The following is a 25549-nucleotide window of genomic DNA, read 5'->3' as shown; positions in this document are numbered from 1 at the left end:
AAGGCCAAAGATGACCTGGGCTGAAAAGGAGAGGAATGAACAGAGTAATTGAGAGTTGACAGATGGTAGGATTGCATAATAAGTTCATGGCTCTAAGTAGGGTAGGATTGCAAGTTCAGATAATTGACCCAAGTTATGGGTTAAGACTTATTGGAGTTTCAAATAAGATTATATCCAAGGTTCAAAAACTAACAGAAATCTCGGAAATTTCGGTTCGGTTTTTTTTTTTTTTTTTTTTTACCAAGACAAAATGGCATACGAAATATAAAAGTACATTATTTCAGTCATATTTTGGTCATTTCGTTTTGAAATTTCGCTAATTTCGGCCAAAAAAATTCACTATTTCATCAAAATTTCGGTCATCTCGGTCATTTTGTTTCACTCATTTCGCTAATTTCGGCCACTTCAGCCATTAGCCCCCCAAATTGGCCAGCGAAACACATGGGAAAAAGTACACCATTTTGACGAAATTTTGGTATCGGTATTTCAATGGTTTTGAAAGTATCGAAACATTGAAACGAAACGATTTCTTGAACCTTGATTATATCCCAGCCATGGCTTCAAGTAGGGTCACTTTAATGAAAAATGCATACATAGCATCTTTTGACCAACTAATATCCTTAGATTCCACTAACTGAATTAAACTCAAAGATAATGGATGCTTAATACCAAGAATCATTTGGACTTATTGCTTGAACCTCCAGAAATTTCTTAACAGTAAGCTTTCGCTTCCTGTTTTGGGCATAGAACAGACTTGGCCTCCGGTAACATATGTGCTGGACAAGCCCAACAAATTGAGTCAATTCTTCGGGCCTGCATCACTCTTCCTTCTTTAGTAAGAACTCATCCTTGAGTTCACAATGAAGTGATGCTTAGAGCACTAGCCATGCCTCTTCAATTCTTTAGTTGAGGACCAATCAGTAAAAACTTTTCTTTCCATTCATTCCACTTTTCTCTCCATATCTGTCACAAACTTTTAATAAGGTCATGCTATTTCTATTCTCATATAAAACCTGAAAAGCTTGCCATTCAACTTGAATTCATATGGATTTTTTACTTCCTATATGTGTGACTCTTGTATCTAATTGCCATGGCCTTCCCAACAGAATTCATTGAAGTTTCATAAGACCAAACTTGATGCTTTTCCCAATGAAAATTCCATCTCTTGTATCTAATTGTCATGGCCTTCCCAACAGAATTCATTGGAGTTGCATAACAACACACTTAATGCTTTTCCCAATGAAAATTACACCAACCAGATGACTCATGACCGTCAAACCATATGGCTGATGGAGGCAATCCTTGAGGATAAAACTAAAACTAAATGTCAAGCGTTGAAGTTTCTTTCACTACTTGGATCCTCAACAGTAGTATATTGCATGCTGCTCCAATTCCTAAGCTTTCCAAACAAATTACTTGGAAGAGGTGTTTGAACACACTTCATCTATATCTAATTTGCTTCCCTCGGTTTACTTAATTTATAGATTGTTGAGGAATTGCTTGTATGGTTTTTGGTGATAACTACCAATGCAAAAGGTGCCTGATTATATCGGTATATTTATCTCTATTTGTAAGAGTGATCTGATTCAAATTGAAGGAACTAAAAGAGCTAGGGGTAGGCCTAAAATGACCACATGAGAAGTAGTGAGGAAAGACTCGGCATAGTTTAGGCCTTATCCCAAGTATGAACATGAATAGAGCCGATTGGAGGGCAAGGATCCATCATAGACTCCATTTAGCTGAGTTTCTACTTATTTTCTGTTTTTGTGTCACTTTCCTCTCACTTTTACTTTTGCTATTTTCGTCCTTGATCGGATCCATGTAGCCAACCCCCTTAAGTTGGGATAAGACTGAGTTTGTTGCTGAAGTTTGTTTAAGTAGCAGAAAGGTATGTTAGCAATGGCTCCATGGTCGGTCAAGGATGATGCGGATCTGAGAGAGTCGGATCGCTTAGGGCTCACTAAGGAACCAAATAGTTCACCCTAGGCAAACAAGTGGCAATAATGTAATTTCAGATAAGATTTAGGAGCTTTATAGAGTGAAATAAGTGACTAAGGACTTAAAAGGAATTAACTTCAAAGAGAAATGAGCAATTTGGAAATTAAAATAGTACTGGGGTTAAATTGAAATAAAACCAAGAATGAAGGGTTACTTTGCAAACTAGGAAAGAGAGGATGTCTTTAATAAAGAACTTAAAAATTGAAAGGACTTATCTGTAATAAGCAGAAGTTATATTATGAAAATAAAAGACCTTTCATCTTCCTCACGATGGAGTTCAGAAGCGGCAGCCAGCAAGCCTTCAATGCAGAGAACTCCCTCAAATCTGGTCGGTTGATCTTGGGACTTCAAGCGTAGACTCCTAAGGAGAAGGCGTACCAAACTCACCAGGGGGCTGCTCAGATCAACAAGCTGGAGTGACGTGGGAAGCACCTGCAACTGGATCTAGCGATGGTAAACTCAGATCTGAATCTGGTTTGGACTTCTTCACAGTAAGGTCAAGCTTTGAAAGAGAGGTTCTAAGGTTTGAGTCGCCTAGGAGGGAGCTACCTTCACTCAAGCCCTCAGCCCCAGAAGATCAAGCACTAAGAAGTAGAACCCAGTGTCTGTGGGCTGCAACTATCGCCCAGAACAGGGCTGGGAGAGAGAACCAGCAAGAAGAAGGAGAAGAATAACGAAGAGAAGAGAAAATCAGAAAGATAGGGTCACGGCAGCCATGATCTAACCAAGCAAACATCCAATTTCAAATTAAAACTTCAAATCTCAATCTCAGTTTTCTTCTATTACATGGCTATTTAAAGAGAATCAAAACATAAAATTGGTAGTTAATTAAAAATAGAAACTATCCTAATTAGCAACTGATAAAATTCAATCTAATTAAAAATACTACCAACTAATCCTAGCTCTAAAAATGGAAAGTAAATAAAAGATATTCTAAATCCATCGGCAAACTGCATCAAAGGATCTTGGCCTTCCATCTAAGGCACCAAGTGAAAATTCAATGGTGATCATGTGCCTTGAGCAAGTCCAAGCTTGTTGGAGATGTTTCATTCATATAGTGGGTCAAGAGCTTCATAGGTTTACTCATTAAGGACCACATCCGAAGGCATCTCTATACTAGGGATTTTTTATTTGTAATTTGTATATCTAAAAAATTCCTTCGTAAGGTGATTCCACATTTGGACACGCAGGATATCATGACCAAAAGATCTAAGCTAATCTATATTGGTACACCGGCCTCAGGATTTAACATGACCCAAAATTAGTATTTTTGTCTAAGAACATATTTAAGTCTTATTGGAAAAGAGTTGGACAAAAATCAGGGCGAAGTGGCTACATAGCTCTGTTAGCTAGTGTTTTTCTTATTTATATTGTTTTTTCAAACAAAATATGTGTTTCCATACATATATTGACCATTTCTATGCGTATATTGAACTTATCTTGCGTATCTCCGATATGATACGATACGCTATAGCACGTCTCTTCAAATGATATGATACGATACGCTATAGCTACCTTCACTCAAGCCCTCAGCCCCAGAAGATCAAGCACTAAGAAGTAGAACCCAGTGTCTGTGGGCTGCAACTATCGCCCAGAACAGGGCTGGGAGAGAGAACCAGCAAGAAGAAGGAGAAGAATAACGAAGAGAAGAGAAAATCAGAAAGATAGGGTCACGGCAGCCATGATCTAACCAAGCAAACATCCAATTTCAAATTAAAACTTCAAATCTCAATCTCAGTTTTCTTCTATTACATGGCTATTTAAAGAGAATCAAAACATAAAATTGATAGTTTATTAAAAATAGAAACTATCCTAATTAGCAACTGAAAAAAAAAATCAATCTAATTAAAAATACTACCAACTAACCCTAGCTCTAAAAATGGAAAGTAAATAAAAGATATTCTAAATCCATCGGCAAACTGCATCAAAGGATCTTGGCCTTCCATCTAAGGCACCAAGTGAAAATTCAATGGTGATCATGTGCCTTGAGCAAGTCCAAGCTTGTTGGAGATGTTTCATTCATATAGTGGGTCAAGAGCTTCATAGGTTTACTCATTAAGGACCACATCCGAAGGCATCTCTATACTAGGGATTTTTTATTTGTAATTTGTATATCTAAAAAATTCCTTCGTAAGGTGATTCCACATTTGGACACGCAGGATATCATGACCAAAAGATCTAAGCTAATCTATATTGGTACACCGGCCTCAGGATTTAACATGACCCAAAATTAGTATTTTTGTCTAAGAACATATTTAAGTCTTATTGGAAAAGAGTTGGACAAAAATCAGGGCGAAGTGGCTACATAGCTCTGTTAGCTAGTGTTTTTCTTATTTATATTGTTTTTTCAAACAAAATATGTGTTTCCATACATATATTGACCATTTCTATGCGTATATTGAACTTATCTTGCGTATCTCCGATATGATACGATACGCTATAGCACGTCTCTTCAAATGACCTGACCAATACAATGACCGATGTCGATACTTTAATCTATGCTTGCTAGTTATTATCACCTACCCGGTTCCCTCTCTGTATATCTTATTTACTGCTGCCAACCTATGTGTCTCCACCAGTGAGTGATCTTTTCATCATTTTTTTATTATATTATTACCACTCAAAAAATGGCCTAAAGTAGAGATACCTCTATAGAGGGAGTTGAGGGTGGTGTGGTGAGTCATCTTGGAACCCATGGCCATAACCTTGCTCTCTAGATAGGACCTACTAAGTAGAATGCGGTCAATTATCTCACCTAGTTCCCGGTGTGCCTTCTCACTATCCGAGGTAATAATGTTTTGGGGTATTTGACTGGTGGCACCCTCAAACCAACCGATACTACAGCTACTAATACTTGATTGTCCAATGATGCTCTCATCATGTCCTTTTCACAGAACCCCATAGACTCCAGTATCATCCCAAGCTTTGTCTTGTTAAACTCTGCCAAAGAATTTAGGATGTGGTTAAACACAGACGTACATATGCACAATCAAATAATTATGCTCCGATATATGAACTTCGTTGGAAAGTTTGTGTGACTACTCAAAAAGAGTTATCACTCCTTGCATACCACTCTGCTCTCAATACATTATAACAACAATTGGACTTCTATCATCTAGTTTCCATGGTCTCTACTACCAATGCTAGTACCTTCCAGAAGAAGCTTGAGATGGCAATGATAAATTCCCTGCTTTGCTTGAAGCTTATAATCTGGTAACATCGTTGCTCCAATATGATGCCCACTGTTGCACTTACTTGCTCCGCAGTGGTTACTCCTCCTCAAGTAGATCTTAGCATCACCAATAAACCGGTTGCTCCTACCAAAGAGCCAATTAAGTGTGATTACCATAGGGAGGTCGAAGACGGAGTATATGATGTGTAATTTCAGTGTCTTTATGAATGATGATAATGAAATCATCAAATTTGAGGAGAGAGATTCTGCAAACTGACTATTTTAGATATCTGGGTCAATCTTAAATAAAGAAGGTGACATAAAAGATAATGTTTCATAAAGAATTAAAGTGGGAAGGTTGAAGTGGATAGGTGCATTCGGAGTGTTGAATGACCAGAGTATCCCTCTGAAGCTTAAGAGAAAATTCTATAGGACTGTTGTGTGACCGGCTATGATGTATAAAGCAGAGTGTTGAGCAACGAAAAGAAGTCATAGAGAGAAGATGTGTGTGGCAGAGATGAGGATGTTAAAATGGATGTACGGTAAAACTAAGAATGATAAAATAAGAAATGAGCATATTAAGCTGATTTGGGAGTTGCCACGATCAATGACAAGTTCCGAGAGAGTTGTTTGAGGTGGTATGGCCAATTTCAACGAAGGCCTAGCAACGCCCCAGTAAGAAGTGATATGATTACAATTAAAGGAGTTACAAGAGCTAGGGACAATCCGAAAATAACCATAGGAGAAGTGGTGAGGAATGATATGCGTAGTTTGGGTTTTGTTCCAAGTATGACCTCAGATAAAGCCTACTGGAGAGCTAAGATCCATATAGTGAACCCCATTTAGCTGAGTTCCTGACTTTTTGGGTTGTGCCTCTTTCCTCTTTACTTTCATCTATCACCTCTCATATATCATCGTACATTCTTGGATTCTGCATCCTATGTTCCATTGTTCACTTCTCATCTCTTACTCCCCCCTTTCCTCTATTTAGAATTCAGTTCTCCTTATTTTGTTGATTGGATCAATGTAGCCAACCTCATTAAGTTGCGATAAGGCTTAGTTTGTTGTTGTTGACTACGAGCATCCCCATCACATCAAAGAAACTTGTTAGAAGCTTAATGATCTCCCTAAGGGGGGAGAATGGGGTGGGAAATAGGGTCTTCACGCCATGAAGCTCATATGTTTGAATCTGCTGATTGTTCTTCCTCTGCTACGGTCTCTCCTTTTTCTTCAGAACAGTTGATGGCTCTCCAACGTATGATGACACAGCGTGGTTCAACACCTCCTACCATCGCTTCTTCCACTCCACCAACTTCTCACCTCGCCCAATCAAGTATCTTTCATATTTCCTCACCTTCTATCCATCATGGTTCCTCGATTCTGGGGCCTCTGATCATATGACTAGCTTCTCTAACATATTTCATACCTATCTCCCTTGTTCAGGTAAGGACAAGGTCCAAGTTGTTGATGGATCTTTGTCGGCTATCACTGGTAAAGGTTCTGTTACCCGCTCTCCTACTATCTTTTTATCTTTTGTTCTCTGTCCCTAACCTCTGTGCTAATTTACTTTCCATTTATCGTCTCATTGTTGACCTTAACTATTGCGTTCAATTTTATTCTACACATTGTGTCTTTCAGGATCTAGTGATGGGAGCAATGATTGGACATGGTTGGGTATGTGATGGGCTATATTAATTGGATCTAGACATCAGTGCAACATCTTCCCCAGTTTCAACTCACACTCATCATCCGGACAGTGCTTTCACTCAGTTACATTGGTGGCATAACCGACTCGGTCACCTTTCCTTTCATGTTTTAAGTCATTTATTTTCATCTTTAACATAGTTTTAAGGCGATGATGCGGTCCATGGGTGGTAAGGCAGTCCACTGCCTTATGGAAAGTGAATATGGCGACCGCCTTATACGCTAAGGTGCTATATGACGACCGCCTTATACACTAAGGTGCTATAAGGCGACGCCTCATGATGCTTTACGACTGAGGCGGTTGCCTTATATGTTCGCTTTTTTTAAAGTACAATTTAAAATTGCTTTGATGAAGATTCCAAATTACGTTATCTCATTGGCAGGTGTATAATTTTTTATGCACATGTGATGCATTAGATCAAAATTTTTTTTTTTAAAACATATTTTAAAATTGCTTTATGAAGATTCCAAATTACATTATCTCATTGGCAGGTGTATAAGTTTTGATGCACATGTGATGCATTGGATCGAATTTTTTTTTAAAACACATTATTAAATTGCTTGATGAAGATTCCAAATTACATTTTCTCATTGGGAGGTGTATAAGGTTTGATGCACATGTGATGCATTGGATCAATTTTTTTTTTAAACAAATTTTAAAATTTCTTGATGAAGATTCCAAATTACATTTTCTCATTGGCAGGTGTATATGTTTTGATGCACAGGTGATGCATTGGATAAAAAACCATATAACTTAACCCTTACCATTAAAAAAAAAAAAAAAAAAAAAAAAAAACCAAAATCGCTAAATTGCGCCTCTCTCATTCTCTCTCAGTCTGCGCTGCAAATCGCAAAACCCCAAACTTCCGACAGTGAGCCTCCTCCTTCGATTCTTCTCCGGCGACCTCCAGCGAAGTGTCCTTTCACATCTCCAGGTATGTTTTAATTTATATTTCTAATTTCTGATTTGTGCGCTTTTTTTTTCTCTTTTCTTCTTTCTTCTCCCTTCTTCTTCCTTCTTCTTTCAAATTGATCATACACCATACAGTTTTTGTTTCTCTATTCTTCTTTCTTCTCCCTTCTTCTTTCTTCTTCTTTCATCTTCATCAGACACCATACAGTGTGTCGGTGACTCGGTCAGTGAAACTTGAGACTTCGTATGATTAGATTTTTTTTTTCTTCCTATGGTGACTGTAAGGACTTGAGATGACCTGTTGTTTGTCATGCAAGTATGCAACCCTATAGTAATCTGATTGGAATCAGGGTTTGCTGATCGGTCTCAGAAGAGTAAATGGTTTTTTTTGGGTTACCTATTCAGTTTATCATTTTGTTTCACAAATCACTGGCATTTAATTCTAATATTACATTTGGAATAAATGATGTGCATACTTATCAAGCTCAATTTGGAAATTTACCTGTAAATGATAGGTTCAGTCTAGTTTGGCTGGTTGACCAGTGTAGGTTTTTTTTTTTTTTTTAATAACATTAGGGCTTAACGTATTTATTAAAATAATTTTGGAGAAATCAGAAGAAAAAACTGAGTTATGTAAAGAAAATCTCATAGAAAGGCTAACTGAATTTGAGCTTATGAATGAGTAGCACAAGTTTTGACTCTACATTTGACTCCATTTTGTATAGATTGCGCTGATCTTTGCACTTGGTTAAATATTACTAATATTATAACTAAATTAGAGGGTTAATGCAATCTGTGAAACGACATTTAATTTTTATTGCTGCTAGGATTGCTAATTGTGCTATTTTTCCTAGAGTATTTTTTTTTTTTTTCTTATTCTATTTTCCCATATCTCTTTAATGGAGGCATTTGCTCTTATTACCTTATTACCTAATAGGCTAATATTCCCTTATAGTAGTAATATTCCCTTTTATTACCTTTTTCTTATTTTGATTACCTTTTTACATTACAGTCTTAGACAAAGAGACAAGTTGAATCCACTCATCTGTGGAAATAATTGGTGGTAGCAGTGGGGATGAAAATACAAGTACTGCTGCTACTGCACAATCAACAATTGATCCAAGCAAGGATCCAAAAAGGAGAGCTAAATCAAATGATCTTGGATGGAAATATGGGTATTGGCCTGACGTATCAGACAGAAATTGGATTAAGTGTACCCTTTATGGAAAGGATGTCAAGGGAGGAATAGAACAATTGAAGCAACATCTTATTGGTGGCTATGGAGATGTAGCCAAGTGTGTGAAAACAACTGAAGCAATTGCTAAAGAGATAAGAGATGCAATCTTGAAGAACCAGAGGAAGAGGAACCTTGATTGTTTGGATGATTTGGATGTTAGTGATGGGTCGACAGAAGTAACGGAACCACAACAGAATATAGTATCCGATTTGGGGGTCTCATTTCCTATCCCTAGCTCTGGGACAACTTCAAGAAGAAATAAAGCTATTATTCAAACACAATCCAAGCAACAAGTAAGGGGTCCCATGGATAAGCATGTGAGGAGGACTCCTGAAGAAGTGGTTGCAGATAGGCGGGATAAAGGTTCATATCAGACAACAATGGAGAACCGAGTAAGAGGAGAAGAAGAAAGAGATAAACTTTGTTCTTACTTTGCAAGGTGGGCTTATGAGAGGTGTTTCATTTAATGCTTTGAAGTTAAGGAGTTTTGAGGAATTGGTAGAGGCAATTGGTCAATATGGACCAGGTTTCAAGCCCTCTTCAATTCATGACTATAGGGGGCCTCTATTGAAGTCTGAAAAGGATAAAATTGATGAGTTAAAGGTGAAGTTTCAAGGATATTGGAGGAAACATGGGTGCACACTCATGTCTGATGGGTGGACAGACAAGAGAGGAAGGCACCTGATTAATTTTCTTGTCAACTGTCCAGAGGGGACTTTTTTTTTGAAATCTATGGATGCATCTAACCAATCACAAACAGATGAAATGTTATTTAAGCTACTTGATAGTAAGGTTGAAGAGATTGGTGAAGATAATGTGGTTCAAGTAGTCTCTGATAATGCTGCCAACTATGTTGCAGCGGGTCGACTACTAATGGAGAAAAGGAAGAGGTTATTTTGGAGTCCATGTGTAGCTCATTGCATAGACCTTAGGCAAATTACGCTCTTACATGTCTGTTATATCGAAGGGCAGGAAATTGACTGCATTCATCTACAGGCACACTCGTCTTCTTGAAGCCATGAGGCAAAAAACAGGAGGAGACTTAGTGAGGGCTGGAGTGACTAGATTTGCCTCTTCCTTTTTAACACTTCAGAGCTTATATAAGCACAAAGAATTTTTGAAAAAATTATTTGTTGATGATGAATGGTCTCGTTCTAAGCTTGCATCTACAGAGGCAGGGAAGAATGCTTCTGAGACTGTGTTTGCTACAACATTCTGGAATGGTGTGATGGATTGTATAAGAGCATTACAACCTCTTCTTCAACTCTTGAGGATTGTAGATGGTGATGAGTTGTCTGCTATGCCTGAAGTATATATGGCAATACAAGTGGCAAATAAGAACATCAAAAAAAATTTTGGAGACGATGAAAGGAAATGGAAGAAAATCATAGCGATTGTTGATCACCGTTGTGAGACTATGATGAATGGATCAATATATTTAGCTGCCTTTTTCCTCAATCCAAACAAGTTCTTTAAGGCAATAGCAGATAATCTTGATAATGAGTTGGACTTAGCTCAAAAAGCAAGTGATGCCTTCAATGATGTTCTTATAAGGTTGGTGCCTGATGAGACCTTGCAAGATAAGATCATTGTCCAGGTTGACAAGTATACTACTGTTCAAGGAAGTTTTGCAAAGGACATGGCGATTAGACAAAGGGACAAGTTGAATCCTAGTAAGTATATTTCCTTTTAAAGTTCTAATTAGTTTAGAACTTTGTATGTTGATTTTTTACTTAACTTGTTTCTTTATATTATATATTTATAGTCTCTTGGTGGTCTCGACATGGAAGTACTACTCCTGACCTTTCAAAGCTTGCATTGCGCATACTTGGTCTTTGTTGCTCATCTTCTGGTTGTGAGCGCAATTGGAGCACATTTGAATTTGTGAGTATTGACTATTGAGTTCTGAGTACAATAGTACATGTACTTCACTTAATATGGTTTTATTGAAGATAAGTAGATAACTTCATATTATTAATGTTTTTCAGATTCACACCAAGAAGAGGAATAGGTTAGAGCATCAGCGGTTAAATGATCTTGTCTACATTCAATATAATCGCCGACTTCAAGCAAGGTTCCAAGAAAAAAAAGAACAATGTAGAAACTACAATCCATTATTGCTCGATGATCTTAATTGGAGTAGTGAGTGGATGATTGGTGAATCAGAGGATGAATTTGTTCATCCTAAGAATGATCTCACTTGGAGAGATGTTGATAGAGCACTTGGAGCATCTTCATCATACCAAGGCCATAATAGACCAAGGAGGGCTCCAGCATCTACCAGTGGAACCAATCTTTGCTATACCCGGCGTGGTAGGAGGGTTGAGCTTGAGGATTTGTCAGATGAAGAAGTGGATGAGATGAGTGAAGAGGATATTCGTGATGATGAAAACATTGAGGATGATTATGGCATAGCTCCAAATGATGCAAGCCAGCAACAGAATGCAGATGAAGAAGAAGATTTTAATTTAATTACTGATTTGGATTGAAAGTCTTTGAGTCTTAGAACTTTGACGTATTTTGAGTCTTTAAACTTTAAAGTTTTTTGAGTCCTTGAACTTTTAAGTATTTGACTTTCTTTGTTTACTAAATTCTTAGCATTTTAGTTTATTTTATGTTTTAGTTTCATTGAAGTTTAAAGTTTTTTAGAATGATTAAGAATCCCCAGGTTAGTCACTTCTCATCCATTTAATTTGGCATCTCGATTTTTACTTTCGATGTATTTTAATTCTAAGTTCTTAATTACTTCTTTGACAGGAGTAGAAATATAGTGGATAACCTTAGGGCTTAGGCACTCATTATGGCATCATAGAGGTAAGTATAATAAATACTTGTATATTTTATGTCTTCTTTTCTTTGTATTTATAATTTTGTTTCATAATTATGTATTTATATTATATGTTAATATGTTATGATGATTGATGATTGAATATTGATGATTCATGATTGAATATTGATGATTGATGATTGATGATTGATGATGAATTGATGATGAACTTAGTTTATTCACTTTATTGATTTGTTTTCTTGATGAATATCTTACATTGGTATGAATATAAACATTTAATATTTATTTAGCATATGAGTAATAGGATTTAACTAGTATTTGAGTCAAATAGATTGGTTTTATAAAAAAAAGTACACAAGAACGCTTTAGTCAATAAGGCGACGCTTTATGCCCGCCTTATTGTTAAGGCGCTCCGACAGGCCCTCAAAAGCCTTAGTCGCACCAGCGCCTTAAAAACTATGCTCTAGAGGCTATCATAGAGGTGCCAGCTCTATATAGAGATGAGCTATGGGTCGAGGAACTAGTTGCACATGAGACAAGTTGTGTGTGTGATGATTATGCTTATGGGGCACCCTAAAGATGATGGTTGTCTTTTTCTTTTGATTCTTTTTGTGTACATACTTGATGTGAACCTAAGGGTAACATTGTAATTATGTTCTGACAGGAGTAAACATTCTTTTGTGCATAGTTTTCAAGGCGGTAAGGCGACGGAGGCGTTTGAGGGCCTTTCGGAGCGCCTTAGCAATAAGGCGGGCATAAAGCATCGCCTTATTGACTAAAGCGTTCTTGTGTAATTTTTTTTATAAAACCAATCTATTTCGCTCAAATCCTAGTTGAATCCTATTACTCATATGCTAAATAAATATTAAAGGTTTATATTCATACCAATGTAAGATATTCATCAAGAAAACAAATCAATAAAGTGAATAAACTAAGTTCATCTTCATCAGTCATCAATCATCAATCATCAATCATCAATATTCAATCATCAATCATCATAACATATTAGCATATAATATAAATATATAATTATGAAACAAAATTATAAATATAAAGAAAATAAGATAAAATATACAAGTATTTATTATACTTACCTCTATGATGCCATAATGAGTGCCTAAACCCTAAGGTCATCCACTATATTTCTACTCCTGTCAAAGAAGTAATTAAGAACTTAGAATTAAAACACATCGAAAGTAAAAATCGAGATGCCAAATTAAATGGATGAGAAGTGACTAACCTGGGGATTCTTAATCATTCTAAAAAACTTTAAACTTCAATGAAGAAAAAACATAAAATAAACAAAAATGCTAAAAATTTAGTAAACAATGAAAGTCAAATACTTAAAAGTTCAAGGACTCAAAAAACTTTAAAGTTTAAAGACTCAAAATACGTCAAAGTTCTAAGACTCAAAAGACTTTCAATCCAAATCAGTAATTAAATTAAAATCTTCTTCTTTCATCTGCATTTTGTTGCTGGCTTGCATCATTTGGAGCTATGCCATAATCGTCCTCAATGTTTTCATCATCACGAATATCCTCTTCAGTCATCTCATCCACTTCTTCATCTGAAGAATCCTCAAGCTCAACCCTCCTACCATGCCGGGTATAGCCAAGATTGGTTCCACTGGTAGATGCTGGAGCCCTCCTTAGTCTATTATGGCCTTGATATGATGAAGATGCTCCAAGTGCTCTATCAACATCTCTCCAAGTGAGATCATTCTTAGGATGAACAAATTCATCCTCTGATTCACCAATCATCCACTCACTACTCCAATTAAACTCATCGAGCAACAATGGAGTGTAGTTTCTACATTGTTCTTTTCTTTCTTGGAACCTTGCTTGAAGTCGGCGATTATATTGAATATAGACAAGATCATTTAACCGTTGATGCTCTAACCTATTCCTCTTCTTGGTGTGAATCTGAAAAACATTAATAATATGAGGTTATCTACTTATCTTCAATAAAACTATATTAAGTGAAGTACATGTACTCAGAACTCAATAGTCAATACTCACAGATTCAAATGTGCTCCAATTGCGCTCACAACCAGAAGATGAGCAACAAAGACCAAGTATGCGCAATGCAAGCTTTGAAAGGTCAGGAGCAGTACTTCCATTTCGAGACCACCAAAAGACTATAAATATATAATATAAAAAAATAGGTTAAGTAAAAAATCAACATACAAAGTTCTAAACTAATTAGAACTTTAAAAGGAAATATACTTACTAGGATTCAACTTGTCCCTTTGTCTAATCGCCATGTCTTTTGTAAAACTTCCTTGAACAGTGGTATACTTGTCAACTTGGACAATGATCTTATCTTGCAAGGTCTCATCAGGCACCAACCTTGCAAGAACATCATTAAAGGCATCACTTGCTTTTTGAGCTAAGTCCAACTCATTATCTGGATTATCTGCTATTGCCTTAAAGAATTTGTTTGGATTGAGGAAAAAGGCAACTAAATATATTGATCCATTCATCATAGTCTCACAATGGTGATCAACAATCGTTATGATTTTCTTCCATTTCCTTTCATCATCTCCAAAAATTTTTTTGATGTTCTTCTTTGCCACTTGTATTGCCATATATACTTCAGGCATAGTAGGCAACTTATCACCATCTACAATCCTCAAGAGTTGAATAAGAGGCTGTGATGCTCTTATACAATCCATCACACCATTCCAGAATGTTGTAGCAAACACAGTCTCAAAAGCTTTCTTCCCTGCCTCTGTAGATGTAAGCTTAGAACGAGACCATCCATCATCAACAAATAATTTTTTCAAAGATTCTTTGTGCTTGTATAAGCTCTAGAGTGTAAAAAAGGAAGAGGAAAATCTAGTCACTCCACCCCTCACTAAGTCTCCTCCTGTTTTTTGCCTCATGGCTTCAAGAAGACGAGTGTGCCTGTAGATGAATGCAGTTAATTTCCTGCCCTTCAATATAACAGACATATAAGAGCGTAACTTGCCTACTTCCTCCATCATAAGGTCTATGCAATGAGCTACACATGGACTCCAAAATAACCTCTTTCTTTTCTCCATTAGTAGTCAACCTGCTGCAACATAGTTGGCAGCATTATCAGAGACTACTTGAACCATATTATCTTCACCAATCTCTTCAACCTTACTATCAAGTAGCTTAAATAACATTTCAGCTGTTTGTGATTGGTCTCCAAAAAAAAAGTCCCCTCCGGACAGTTGACAAGAAAATTAATTAGGTGCCTTCCTCTCTTGTCTATCCACCCATCAGACATGAGTGTGCACCCATATTTCCTCCAATATCCTTGATACTTCACCTTTAACTCATCAATTTTATCATTTTCAGACTTCAATAGAGGCCCCCTATAGTCATGAATTGAAGGGGGCTTGAAACCTGGTCCATATTGACCAATAACCTCTACCAATTCCTCAAAACTCCTTAACTTCAAAGCGTTAAATGGAACACCACTCTCATAAGCCCACCTTGCAAAGTAAGAGCGAAGTTTATCTCTTTCTTCTTCTCCTCTTACTCGGTTCTCCATTGTTGTCTGATATGAACCTTTATCCCGCCTATCTGCAACCACTTCTTCAGGAGTCCTCCTCACATGCTTATCCATGGGACCCCTTACTTGTTGTTTGGATTGTGTTTGAATGATAGCTTTATTTCTTCTTGAAGTTGTCCCAGAGCTAGGGATAGGAAATGAGACCCCCAAATCGGATACTATATTCTGTTGTGGTCCCGTTACTTCTGTAGGTCCATCATTAACATCCAAATCATCCAAACAATCAAGGTTCCTCTTCCTCTGGTTCTTCAAGATTGCATCTCTCATCTCTTTAGCAATTGCTTCCGTTGTTTTTGCACACTTGGCTACATCTCCATAGCCACCAATAAGATGTTGCTTCAATCGTTTTATTCCTCCCTTGACATCCTTCCCACAAAGGGTACACTTAATCCAATTTCTGTCGAATACGTTAGGCCAATACCCATATTTCCATCCAGGATCATTTGATTTAGCTCTCCTTTTTGGATCATTGCTTGGATCAATCGTTGATTGTGCAGTAGCAGCAGTACTTGTATTTTCACCCCCACTGCTACCACCAATTATTTCCATAGATGAGTGGATTCAACTTGTCTCTTTGTTTAAGACTGTAATGTGAAAAGGTAATCAGAATAAGAAAAAGGTAATAAAAGGGAATATTACTTCTATAAGGGAATATTAGCCTATTAGGTAATAAGGTAATAAAAGCAAATGCCTCCATTAAAGAGATATGGGAAAATCAAAATAAGAAAAAGAAAAAGAAAACAATACTCCAGGAAAAATATTAGTAGTGCTCAGATTAACGCAATCTATACAAATTGGAGTCAAATATGGAGTCAAAACTTGTGCTGCTCATTCATAAGCTCAAATTTAGATAGCCTTTCTGTGAGATTTTCTTTACATAACTAAGTTTTTTCTTCTAATTTCTCCAAAATTATTTTAATAAATACGATAAGCCCTAATGTTATTAAAAAAAAAAAAAAAAAAAAAAAACCTGCACTGATCAACCAACCAAACCAGAGAAGTCTTTACAGTCACCGTAGGAAGAAAAAAAAAAACTAATCATACGAACTACGAAGACACCGAACCTGTCTGATACAGTCACCGTATGGTGTATGATCAATATGAAAGAAAAAGGAAGAAGCAGGGAGAAGAAAGAAGAAAAGAGTGATCAATATGAAAGAAAAAGGAAGAAGCAGGGAGAAGAAAGAAGAAAAGAGAAAAAAAAAATCACACAAATCAGAAATTAAAAATATAAACTAAAACATACCTGGAGATGTGGAAGCACACTTCATTGGAGGTTGCCGGATGTCGCCGAAGGCTGTCGGAGGAGAAGGAGAAGCCGCCGGAGAAGAATCGAAGGAGGCGGCTGCCGCGGCTCACCGTGGGTTAGTTTAGGGTTTTGCGATTTGGAGTGGAGACTGAGAGAGATGAAAGCACTTCGTCGGAGGTTGCCGGAGGTCGCCGAAGGCTGTCGTAGGAGAAGAAGAAGTTGCCGGAGATGGATCAAAGGAGGCTCACCGTCGGACGTTTGGGGTTTGTGATTTGGAGGGCAGAGTCGCAGACTGAGAGAGAATGAGAGGTGCGATTTTACTGATTTTGGTTTTATTTTTTTTATTTATTTTTTTTTTATGGTAAGGGTTTTTATTTTTTATATAGTTTTTTATCCAATGCATCACATATGCATCAGACCTTATACACCTCCCAATGAGAATATGTAATTTGGAATCTTCATCAAGCAATTTTAAAATTTGTTTAAAAAAAAAAAAAATTGATGCAATGCATCACATGTGCATCAGACCTTATACACCTCCCAATGAGAATATGTAATTTGGAATCTTCATCAAGCAATTTTAAAATTTGTTTTAAAAAAAAAAATTGATCTAATGCATCACATGTGCATCAGACCTTATACACCTCCCAATTAGAATATGTAATTTGGAATCTTCATCAAGCAATTTTAAAATTTGTTTAAAAAAAAAAATAGTAACCGATGATCTGGTCCGGATAAGGTAAAGTGTGTCAACTCTTGCATTGCGGGACAGCATATTCCGACATATGGTGTTATAAAGTTCTAATTCACGGTAACTTCACAGGAAGAAGCAGATCAAAGCGCCTAACGGACCTATTTTCAAATGTTTCCAGTAATTATGATAGATTGAAGATATACGTGGATAAAAAAAATATACGACAAGATGCATTTAGTCGTCGCTCCTGCGGATGTGATAATGTGTTTTAAAAAAAAAAAATTCGATCCAATGCATCACATGTGCATCAAAACTTATACACCTGCCAATGAAAAAATGTAATTTGGAATCTTCATCAAAACAATTTTAAATTTTACTTTATAAATAGTGAACACATAAGGCGACCGCCTCAAGTATAAGGCGTCGCCTTTCGCGCCTTAGCGTCTAAGGCGGTCGCCTTATGCACTTCCCATAAGTCGATGGGCTGCCTTACCACACATGGACCGCATCAGCGCCTCGCCTTACCAGCGCCTTAAAAACTATGCTTTTGTGTAAATATGGTACATATCAATAGCATCCACCAACTGTGTTTATTTACTGATTATTATCATCTATTGTGGATTTAGATTTATTTCATAACTTTGTGATTTTAAAGTACTGCATCGGAGATCTTGGATGGATTGTGGATACAGTTGTGTCCAAGTCACTAGCTTTCAGGCAAGTGAATGTGGGGTGTGACTATATATATATATATATATATATGTACACATTTTAGTTCTGACAACAATGGTTAATTGCTGATGAAACAATGCTAGATACAAATGGAAAACCACATGCTTGTTGGATTACCTAGCCATGCCCTCTTCATCAGGAACAGTTTCATCTTTAATCTCTGGCATCACATCATCATCAAGAGCCAAGGCTTCTAATACAGCATAGTGTCTCTGCAGGGCTGCAAAATGCACCACGCGAAATGCACAATTAGAATGTAGTATCTAGGAAACTAAAACAACTTGCACTTTGAAAAACTTGAGTGAGTTCTACAATTATTCAAGAAGACATAAGTAGTGTCATATTTGAATGGTTTTCTCATTAAATCTTCCATTATAGGAAAATATTTGATCTACAATAATCAAGTAATGCACAACCCAAGGATAAGAGAATCTAAGCATGGATACTAAATGAAAGGAGGTCAACTAGACAGTTTTGATCAACATACATTACGGTCAAAACTACTTTCTTCTACCACTATTACAACAACAAACATATTGAAGTGGATTGTCACTTTGTTTGGGATGCAGTCTTAAGGAAGCTAGTCGAGACTCCTTTTGTCTCTTCTATAGATCAGTTAGCTGACATGTTTACCATGTCCTCGTTTGCCCCTAGTGTTTGCACTTTTTGTAACAAGTTGCACATGGGTGATGTATATGTTCCAGCTTGAGGGGGAGTGTTGAGTTTCTAGGGGTATTTTGGTCTTATTGGGTAATATGGTATGGTGCGCAGGCACAAGGTATTTTAATCCCCATATTCAATGAAGGCCTAGGGACGCCTCCGTAAGGAGTGATATGATTCTGATTAAAGGAGCTAAAAGAGTTAGAGGCAGGCCTAAAATGACCATAGGAGAAGTTGAGGAATGACATGCATAGTTTGGGTCTTGTACCAAGTATGACCTCGGATAGAGCCTATTGGCGAGCAAGGATCCATGTAGCCGACCACATTTAGCTGAGATTCTCTTGGCTTATCGGGATGTTTTCTTTCCTCTTACTTTCAACTTTCACTTTTATCTTGCATTCTTCACCTTTCTTTTTTTTCTTTTTTATTTTCAATTCTCATCTGATTTCTTATCCCCCTTTTCTCATCTCTTCATCCCCTTTTTCTGTTTACACCTCATTTTTTTCCTACTTTGGTTTGTTTGGATCCAAGTGTCGACCCCACTAAGTTGGGATAAGGCTGAGTTTGTTATTGCTTTTTTTTTTTTTTTTATTGATGAGATACCTATAGGAGGGGCCTGCGGCTAGTCATTCCATTCTAGCCGTAGGCAGCCTTCCACGACCTTGGCTGACTCGGCTCCTCTTTATCTTCTGTTCTCTTTTCTCTCTCATTGCCTTTATTTGGTTGCAGGATCCAAATGTTCTAACATAGCAGTTGCATGCTGAACTTTTATCTATCATCTTTGGGAAGATTATTACAGTACCGCATGCCTTCCTTGAAAAGGTCTTATGATGAAGCTATTATATGTTGCACTTTTATCTGTCTTTTTTTAGTAGTTCACTACTTCCTGCCTTCATTGGGAAGATCTTATGATATTGCTGATATGGTAATTTGGATTGTGGACTGCTGTTGTCCACCACATATTTTGTTTGTTGCTGATGGTTCTGTTGGGCTTATTCGACACGACGACTTTTATCTACAGATGCTGCTGATGATTGGTGTGGTTGAGTTGATATTGCTACCATAATAAAGTTCTCTTTTCCCTCACTGGCTTTTATGACTGCTACATATGTTAAAGCAAGGCTGATTGCGGTAAGGGCTGGTTACAATTGAAAATACACATTATTTTAGCTTAAGCTTACTATTCTGATTGCAGAAGAGGAAGTCCGACGAGTACGGTTTGAAATGGGTTGGCAAATGAAAAGAGTAGTTTAAAGGCCTCAAAACCCGAAAGAACTTTCTTTTTTGGAAGCCTATCCCTCTTTTGATGTATGATACTAGTCAAGTACAAAAACTTTGGAGGTCGTTTCCCTTCATCAAAAAGTTTCCAGCAAGAGAACAGGCTCAGACAGAAGCAGAGCCGAAAGTAGATCAAGTCAAAGAACTAGTAGATCCCTAACGAAGAGTTTCATTTTACTGTAGGAGAGGAAGAGAAAGGCCTATTCAACATCTTTTCTTGTTGTCCCATGCTGGAGCCCTTGATATGTATACTCCAACTTGGGAGAGTGTTAAGATAATGTACCACGATAGGGAGTGTCCCTATCATGGCTACATATTGGGTTATTATTTCTTAGGTTTATTTCCTTCGCAGTTAGTTTATATCAAACCTCTTGTTTCCTAATTAGAGTAGGTTTCTATTTTCTGGTTTTTCGGTTGACAAGGAGTAACTTTCCATAATTATTGTAATCTCTTGTAAATTTTCTACGGTGAATACTTACAGTTTAGGTCCTTGGTAAGACTACTAATGGATAAAAAATTAGTAGTAAAAGTAGGGACATGTAAAACTAAAGACAAAGGTATAAACAAAGAACACTTAATAGAACCCTTTCCGGAGACAAATGATAGGGTGCCATCTGCTGTCCTTACTTTATCTTTGCATGAGGTGGATGAATACTAGTGAAATAAGTTGGAGGAACTAGTCATGTGATTAGTGGCACTAGAGTCAATGATCCATGGAGTGGAGACGACTGATGCACAATGGCCACCAAATAAAATAACTGAGTGAGAAAAATTGGAACCTAAGGGGACTAGATTGGCATGAGTTGAGAAGTTGGAAGCCGTTGAGGAATTGGAAGCCTTCAGTATACGTCTGAAAGCCTGGAGTTCCTCTTGGGAAAGTCCTATATCAATTGCAGGTGGAGTGTCCACAGTCTCAGCTTGATGGGCTTTAGTTTCAGACTGGCCCTGAGCACACTTTGCCTTAAAATCAGCAGGTTTTCCATGGAGCTTCCAATAATTGGCCTTGGAATAGTATGGCTTGCGGCAGTGTTCACATTCAACAATCTCCTTGATGATATCACCAGTTCGATTTGCTCCCTCAGAGGTAGTAGTGGATCCAGTCTGTGGGGCTGACTTTTCAGTAGTAAGAATACGTAGCATAGAGTTACGGAGACATTCCTCCCTATAAACTAGAGCAAAGGACTGTTCCAGAGTAGGGAAGGGAGATTTGCTAAGTATCTGAACACGAATCTGATCATATTCGACATTCAAACCAGCCAATAAATTATACACCCTAATTTTGATCTACTGCTTCTCTCCAAATTCTCTAAATTCCCATTAGACCATCCGCTCCATCCTAATAACCTCTACAACCTGACCAAGTCTACCCATCTCCTACCCAACCCAAACCTAGCCCCACCAACAACCAACACACCCGACCCATCCCACTGTCCTTCCACCTTGAATCGTAACCCATATCCACCTCCTTCCTTACCCGTTTCTTCCTCTTCTCTGCTGGACCACGAGACTTCTCCCATCGCTCGTTCGGACTCTCCAGTTCCGGAACCCCGAAAGCCTCCTGCGACTCTCTCCCAGCCTGTTCGCTTTGCCACCTTGGAAGGCGCCTCGCCGCTCCGCAATTGTGGCCTAGTTGTCGACTCCAATGCTACTGCTGCCTCCGACTGCCACCCCTTATCCTCCACCGCTGTTGTGGACATCACCTGCAAGACCTCCACTAATTCGGTCCCAACTGTTCCTCTTGCCACTACTACTTGCCCTGCCCTCTTGCTAGGTACAATGGACCCTTTGCATTCCCTTGCCTTGGAAGGCGCCATCTCCAACCTCTTCAGATGCTAATGATATCACTTATCCTCCCTTCGCCACGCCTTGGAAGGCGTCATCTTCCTCCTCAGATGCTATTACTATTTCTATACCATCGGCTATCATTGCTGATGATGTTTTTGCTCCCTAGAACATCAATTCTTCAGTTGGTGCTCCCCACCACTCAGCTACTGATGTTTCACCCCCCTGAGAACCAAGGTTCAACGAATGAGGCTTCTTCCCCTCGATCCAGGCTCAGATTGGATCCCCTAAGAAATGGTTTGGCTGGTCCTAAGAGGGTCTCTGTCTTCTCCATAACCAAAGGAACCCCCAACCCCAAACCTACTCCTAACCATCCCCCCTCTCCTCTCAAGGAATACGCCCATCGGACTAAGATCAAGCCCAGACTTCCCACTGGCTCTACTGAGCTTCGGCTGCCCCCCAACTCCCATCCTCAATGATCCCTTGGATTATATGGAATGTCAGAGGACTCAATTCCTCTGCCAAACATGCAACCATCCGCTCCCGAAATAAATCTTCCAAAGCCACCATTGTCTGTCTCCTCGAGACCCATGTCCTTGAATCAAATGCCCCTCACATTATTACCCTCACATTATTGCTTCCATTGCTCCCTCTTGGTCCTTCCTCTCCAACTATTCCCACTCCCCTAACGGGCGCATTTGGATCCTTATGAACCCTCTCCTTATCCACATTTCCCACCTAGCCTCCTCCTCCCAAGTCATCCATTTCTCCTTCTCTCCTTTGGGCCTCCCCTTATCGGTCATCTCTTCTATCTATGCCCACAACAGGGCCCAAGATAGACTCCCTCTTTAGTCTGATCTCCTTTCCTTCTCGTCTTCCCTATCCTCCACTCCGTGGGGAAATGTGATAAAGGCCTCCCATGAGAAACTTGGTGGGGCCCCTATGGACAACACCTCCACTGATCCCATCAATGAATGCATTGAGGACATTGGGATGAATGATCTCTGTTGGTCTGGCTCTAAGTTCACTTGGCATAACCGCCGTAGTGGGCATGATAGGGTTGCTTGACTGGTCCCTATTCAATCTGTCCTCCAATCCCTCTACCTGTATTGGTCAAATATTTTATTCCTCCCTGCTTCCACTTGCAAAGCCATCGATTCCCTCCTTTGTGCCTTCCTTTGGAAAGGTTCTGAAGCCTTTAGATTCCTCCACCCTATAAGCTGGTCCAAAGTTTGCCATCCCAAGGCTGAAGGTGGCCTGGGTCTTCGTAAAATCAAGTATGTTAACTCTGCTGCTATCATCAAACTCATCTGGAAGATAGTTTCCAAGCAGCGCAGTATTTGGGTCTCTTGGATTTACTCTGTCCCTCTTAAAAATGACTCCACTTGGACCGTTCTCCCCTCCTCTGATGCTTCTTGGAGCTGGCATGGTATCCTCAAATCCAGACCCCTGGCTCTTTCTGCCATCTCTTGCACTATCGGCAATGGCTCCACCACTTCGCTTTGGCTTGACCCTTGGCACCCTTCTGGCATCCTTATGCCCCTGGTCACCCCTAGAATCATCTCTTCCTCTGGTTCTTTTCGCTCTGCTACGGTGGCCTCCATCCTTTCCTAAGATGGCTGGTCCCCCCCCTCCTCTTCCTCCTCCCATGGCGGACCTTTGGACCACCCTCCCTCCCATCCCCCCGGCCACAAAGGATTTCAAGATTCTGTTCATTGGACGCCCTCCCCTTCGGGTATATTCTCTTCCGCCTCTGCTTGGAACTTCATTCGCTCCAAAGACCCCCTTATAGCATGGAGGAACATCATCTGGTTTAAAGGGCACATCCCTCGTCATAGTTTCACTGCCTGGTGAGCTCTTTCCTAATGCCTCCCTATGCAGGCCTTCCTCAATCACCGCCACATCCAGGTCCCCACCTCATGTTGTTTGTGTTGAAATGGTACGGAAGATGTGGACCATCTTTTCTTCTCTTGCCCCTTCTCTTCCTCCATTTGGAAAAAGGTTATCCGCTCATGCTGACCCTCCCCCTATTCCATTCTGCCCCTCCCTCGAGAATGGATCTGGATAGACATGACCTTCAATGGCTCCACCATTTGTGACGCACTAGGAAAGCTCACCTTTTGTGCCACCATCAATCATCTTTGGATGGAACGTACCCTTCGTAGATGGACCCCCAATTCCCGTTCCTTTAAAGGGATTTGAAAAGCCATCTATTTTGATGTTACTTCTAGACTCAGATCTTTGCGTATAGGAACAGTTCGTGACACCCCAAGGAACAAGCTCATTGTTGTCTCCTGGGGCCTCCCTGTCACCACCATCCCCCCCATAGATGTTCCCTTAGGCTAGTTGTTCGGTGCTTACCCTTTTGGGCCCCTTGGTTTTGCTCCTTTTTGGTTCTCCCCCCTTCCTTTTCCCTGCATATTCTTTTTTCTTTTGGTAATGAATTATTTATTCATCCAAAAAAAAAAAAAAAACTTCAGACATGATTAAACTAGTAAAAATTTAAGTAATACCTTTCCCCCATCTTTCCTCTTCCTTAATGCAGGAGTAAATTACAAGTAACTAACTCTGCAGTTTATACCCCCAAACAATACAAATAGGAGCAAGAAACAAACGAATAATACCATCAAATAAACCCCCAAGGATACAATATCCATATAGGAGCAAAATCAGCCCAAAACCCAACCCGATAGGAGAGAGAAAGACCTTCTATAGAGCTGGAGAGAGAAAGGTGCGGCCAAGTCTATGGGAGTCCGATTGAGCTACACTTTTGGGTGTAGATAGTCCCTAGGGAGGGTACAAAAACCCCAAAATATAAAGGGCTTCTGACGGCTGGTTATGAAGTTAAGCGTTTTCTTGATTTCCAAACCTAGGAGAGAGAATGTGAAGAATTCTGCAGGAACAGCAACTTGTCTTCTTCAGATAACCTTCAAGAGAGGATCGATTGATCTTCTTAGAGTATAGAACTAGCCCTCCAAAGGATCTGCAGAACAGATCTCAAACTTGGGCAGCAATGAGGGTCGATTGGCTTTAAGAACAAAAACTCTTTGGCTGGCTAATTCTGATTTTGTATGTTGTAAGTCTGTAACAAGTCTGAACTTCTAATAACAATAAACAGAAAATAAAAATAGTAAAAGAAGAATCGATGGAGGGTTCAGAAGGGTGAAAGAGAATAAAGGAATAGGTATCTCACCCCTCAGGTTTTGGATATCACACCCCTCAAAGGTTTAGGCATCTCACCTCTCAATAACAGTTTTTTTAGCTAAAGAGTAATCACTCAATAATTCATTCATTCAAATCTCCCATTATAAGTACATAGGCTCCTCTATTTATAGAGGGCAGAATAGCAATCAAACTACTACTAGGAGCTAGTTTTCCAATAGGACTAAACACTCCTACTACAACTAGAAATTCAAAATAGGATTAGGGTTTGACTTTATAACTCCAACATAGAGTAGGATTAACTAACTAATAGTCCATATAGGACTTTACAACTGACCAATGGCCTAATAGGTCTTTATTGAATTAAATAACAACTAACTAAACTAATGAATTAAATCCCGTTTATCTACATTCTGCCCATATTTTAGGCCTATTAAAGTGGCCCATTTCAAAGAAAACCCATGGAATCAAAAGCCCAACATATATATAACACAACCCAAGGCTTATTTGCAATAAAATAAGCCCAAGTGACTTATCTACATCATTCCTCCCTCAAATCCTCCTTCGATGGAACCCATCTGTACGACAACCCCTTACTCCTCCACCTAACCCCAACTACCCGGTCTAGCCTGATCCA

At 38.8% G+C, this 25549-nt stretch overlaps 1 protein-coding gene across 3 annotated transcripts in view; it reads right to left on the bottom strand.

Annotated features, from left to right (window-relative positions):
- Nucleotides 1-12906: 12906 nt before the first annotated feature.
- The window catches only part of LOC122074887 (ATP-dependent DNA helicase 2 subunit KU70), a 78243-nt gene continuing 65600 nt past the window's right edge, over nt 12907-25549 (bottom strand). For all 3 annotated transcript variants that reach the window (XM_042639872.1, XM_042639874.1, XM_042639873.1), the window contains 2 exons: nt 18148-18250; nt 12907-12963 (listed from right to left, as the gene is read on the bottom strand). In XM_042639872.1, coding sequence (XP_042495806.1) covers nt 12930-12963; nt 18148-18250 — 137 coding nt within the window. In that variant the 3' untranslated portion in view covers nt 12907-12929. The remainder of the gene's footprint in view (nt 12964-18147; nt 18251-25549) is intronic.

Source organism: Macadamia integrifolia, chromosome 3, assembly GCF_013358625.1.
Source record: "Macadamia integrifolia cultivar HAES 741 chromosome 3, SCU_Mint_v3, whole genome shotgun sequence".
Classification (NCBI taxonomy): Eukaryota; Viridiplantae; Streptophyta; class Magnoliopsida; order Proteales; family Proteaceae; genus Macadamia; species Macadamia integrifolia.
This window is presented reverse-complemented; position numbering and strand designations above follow the sequence as displayed.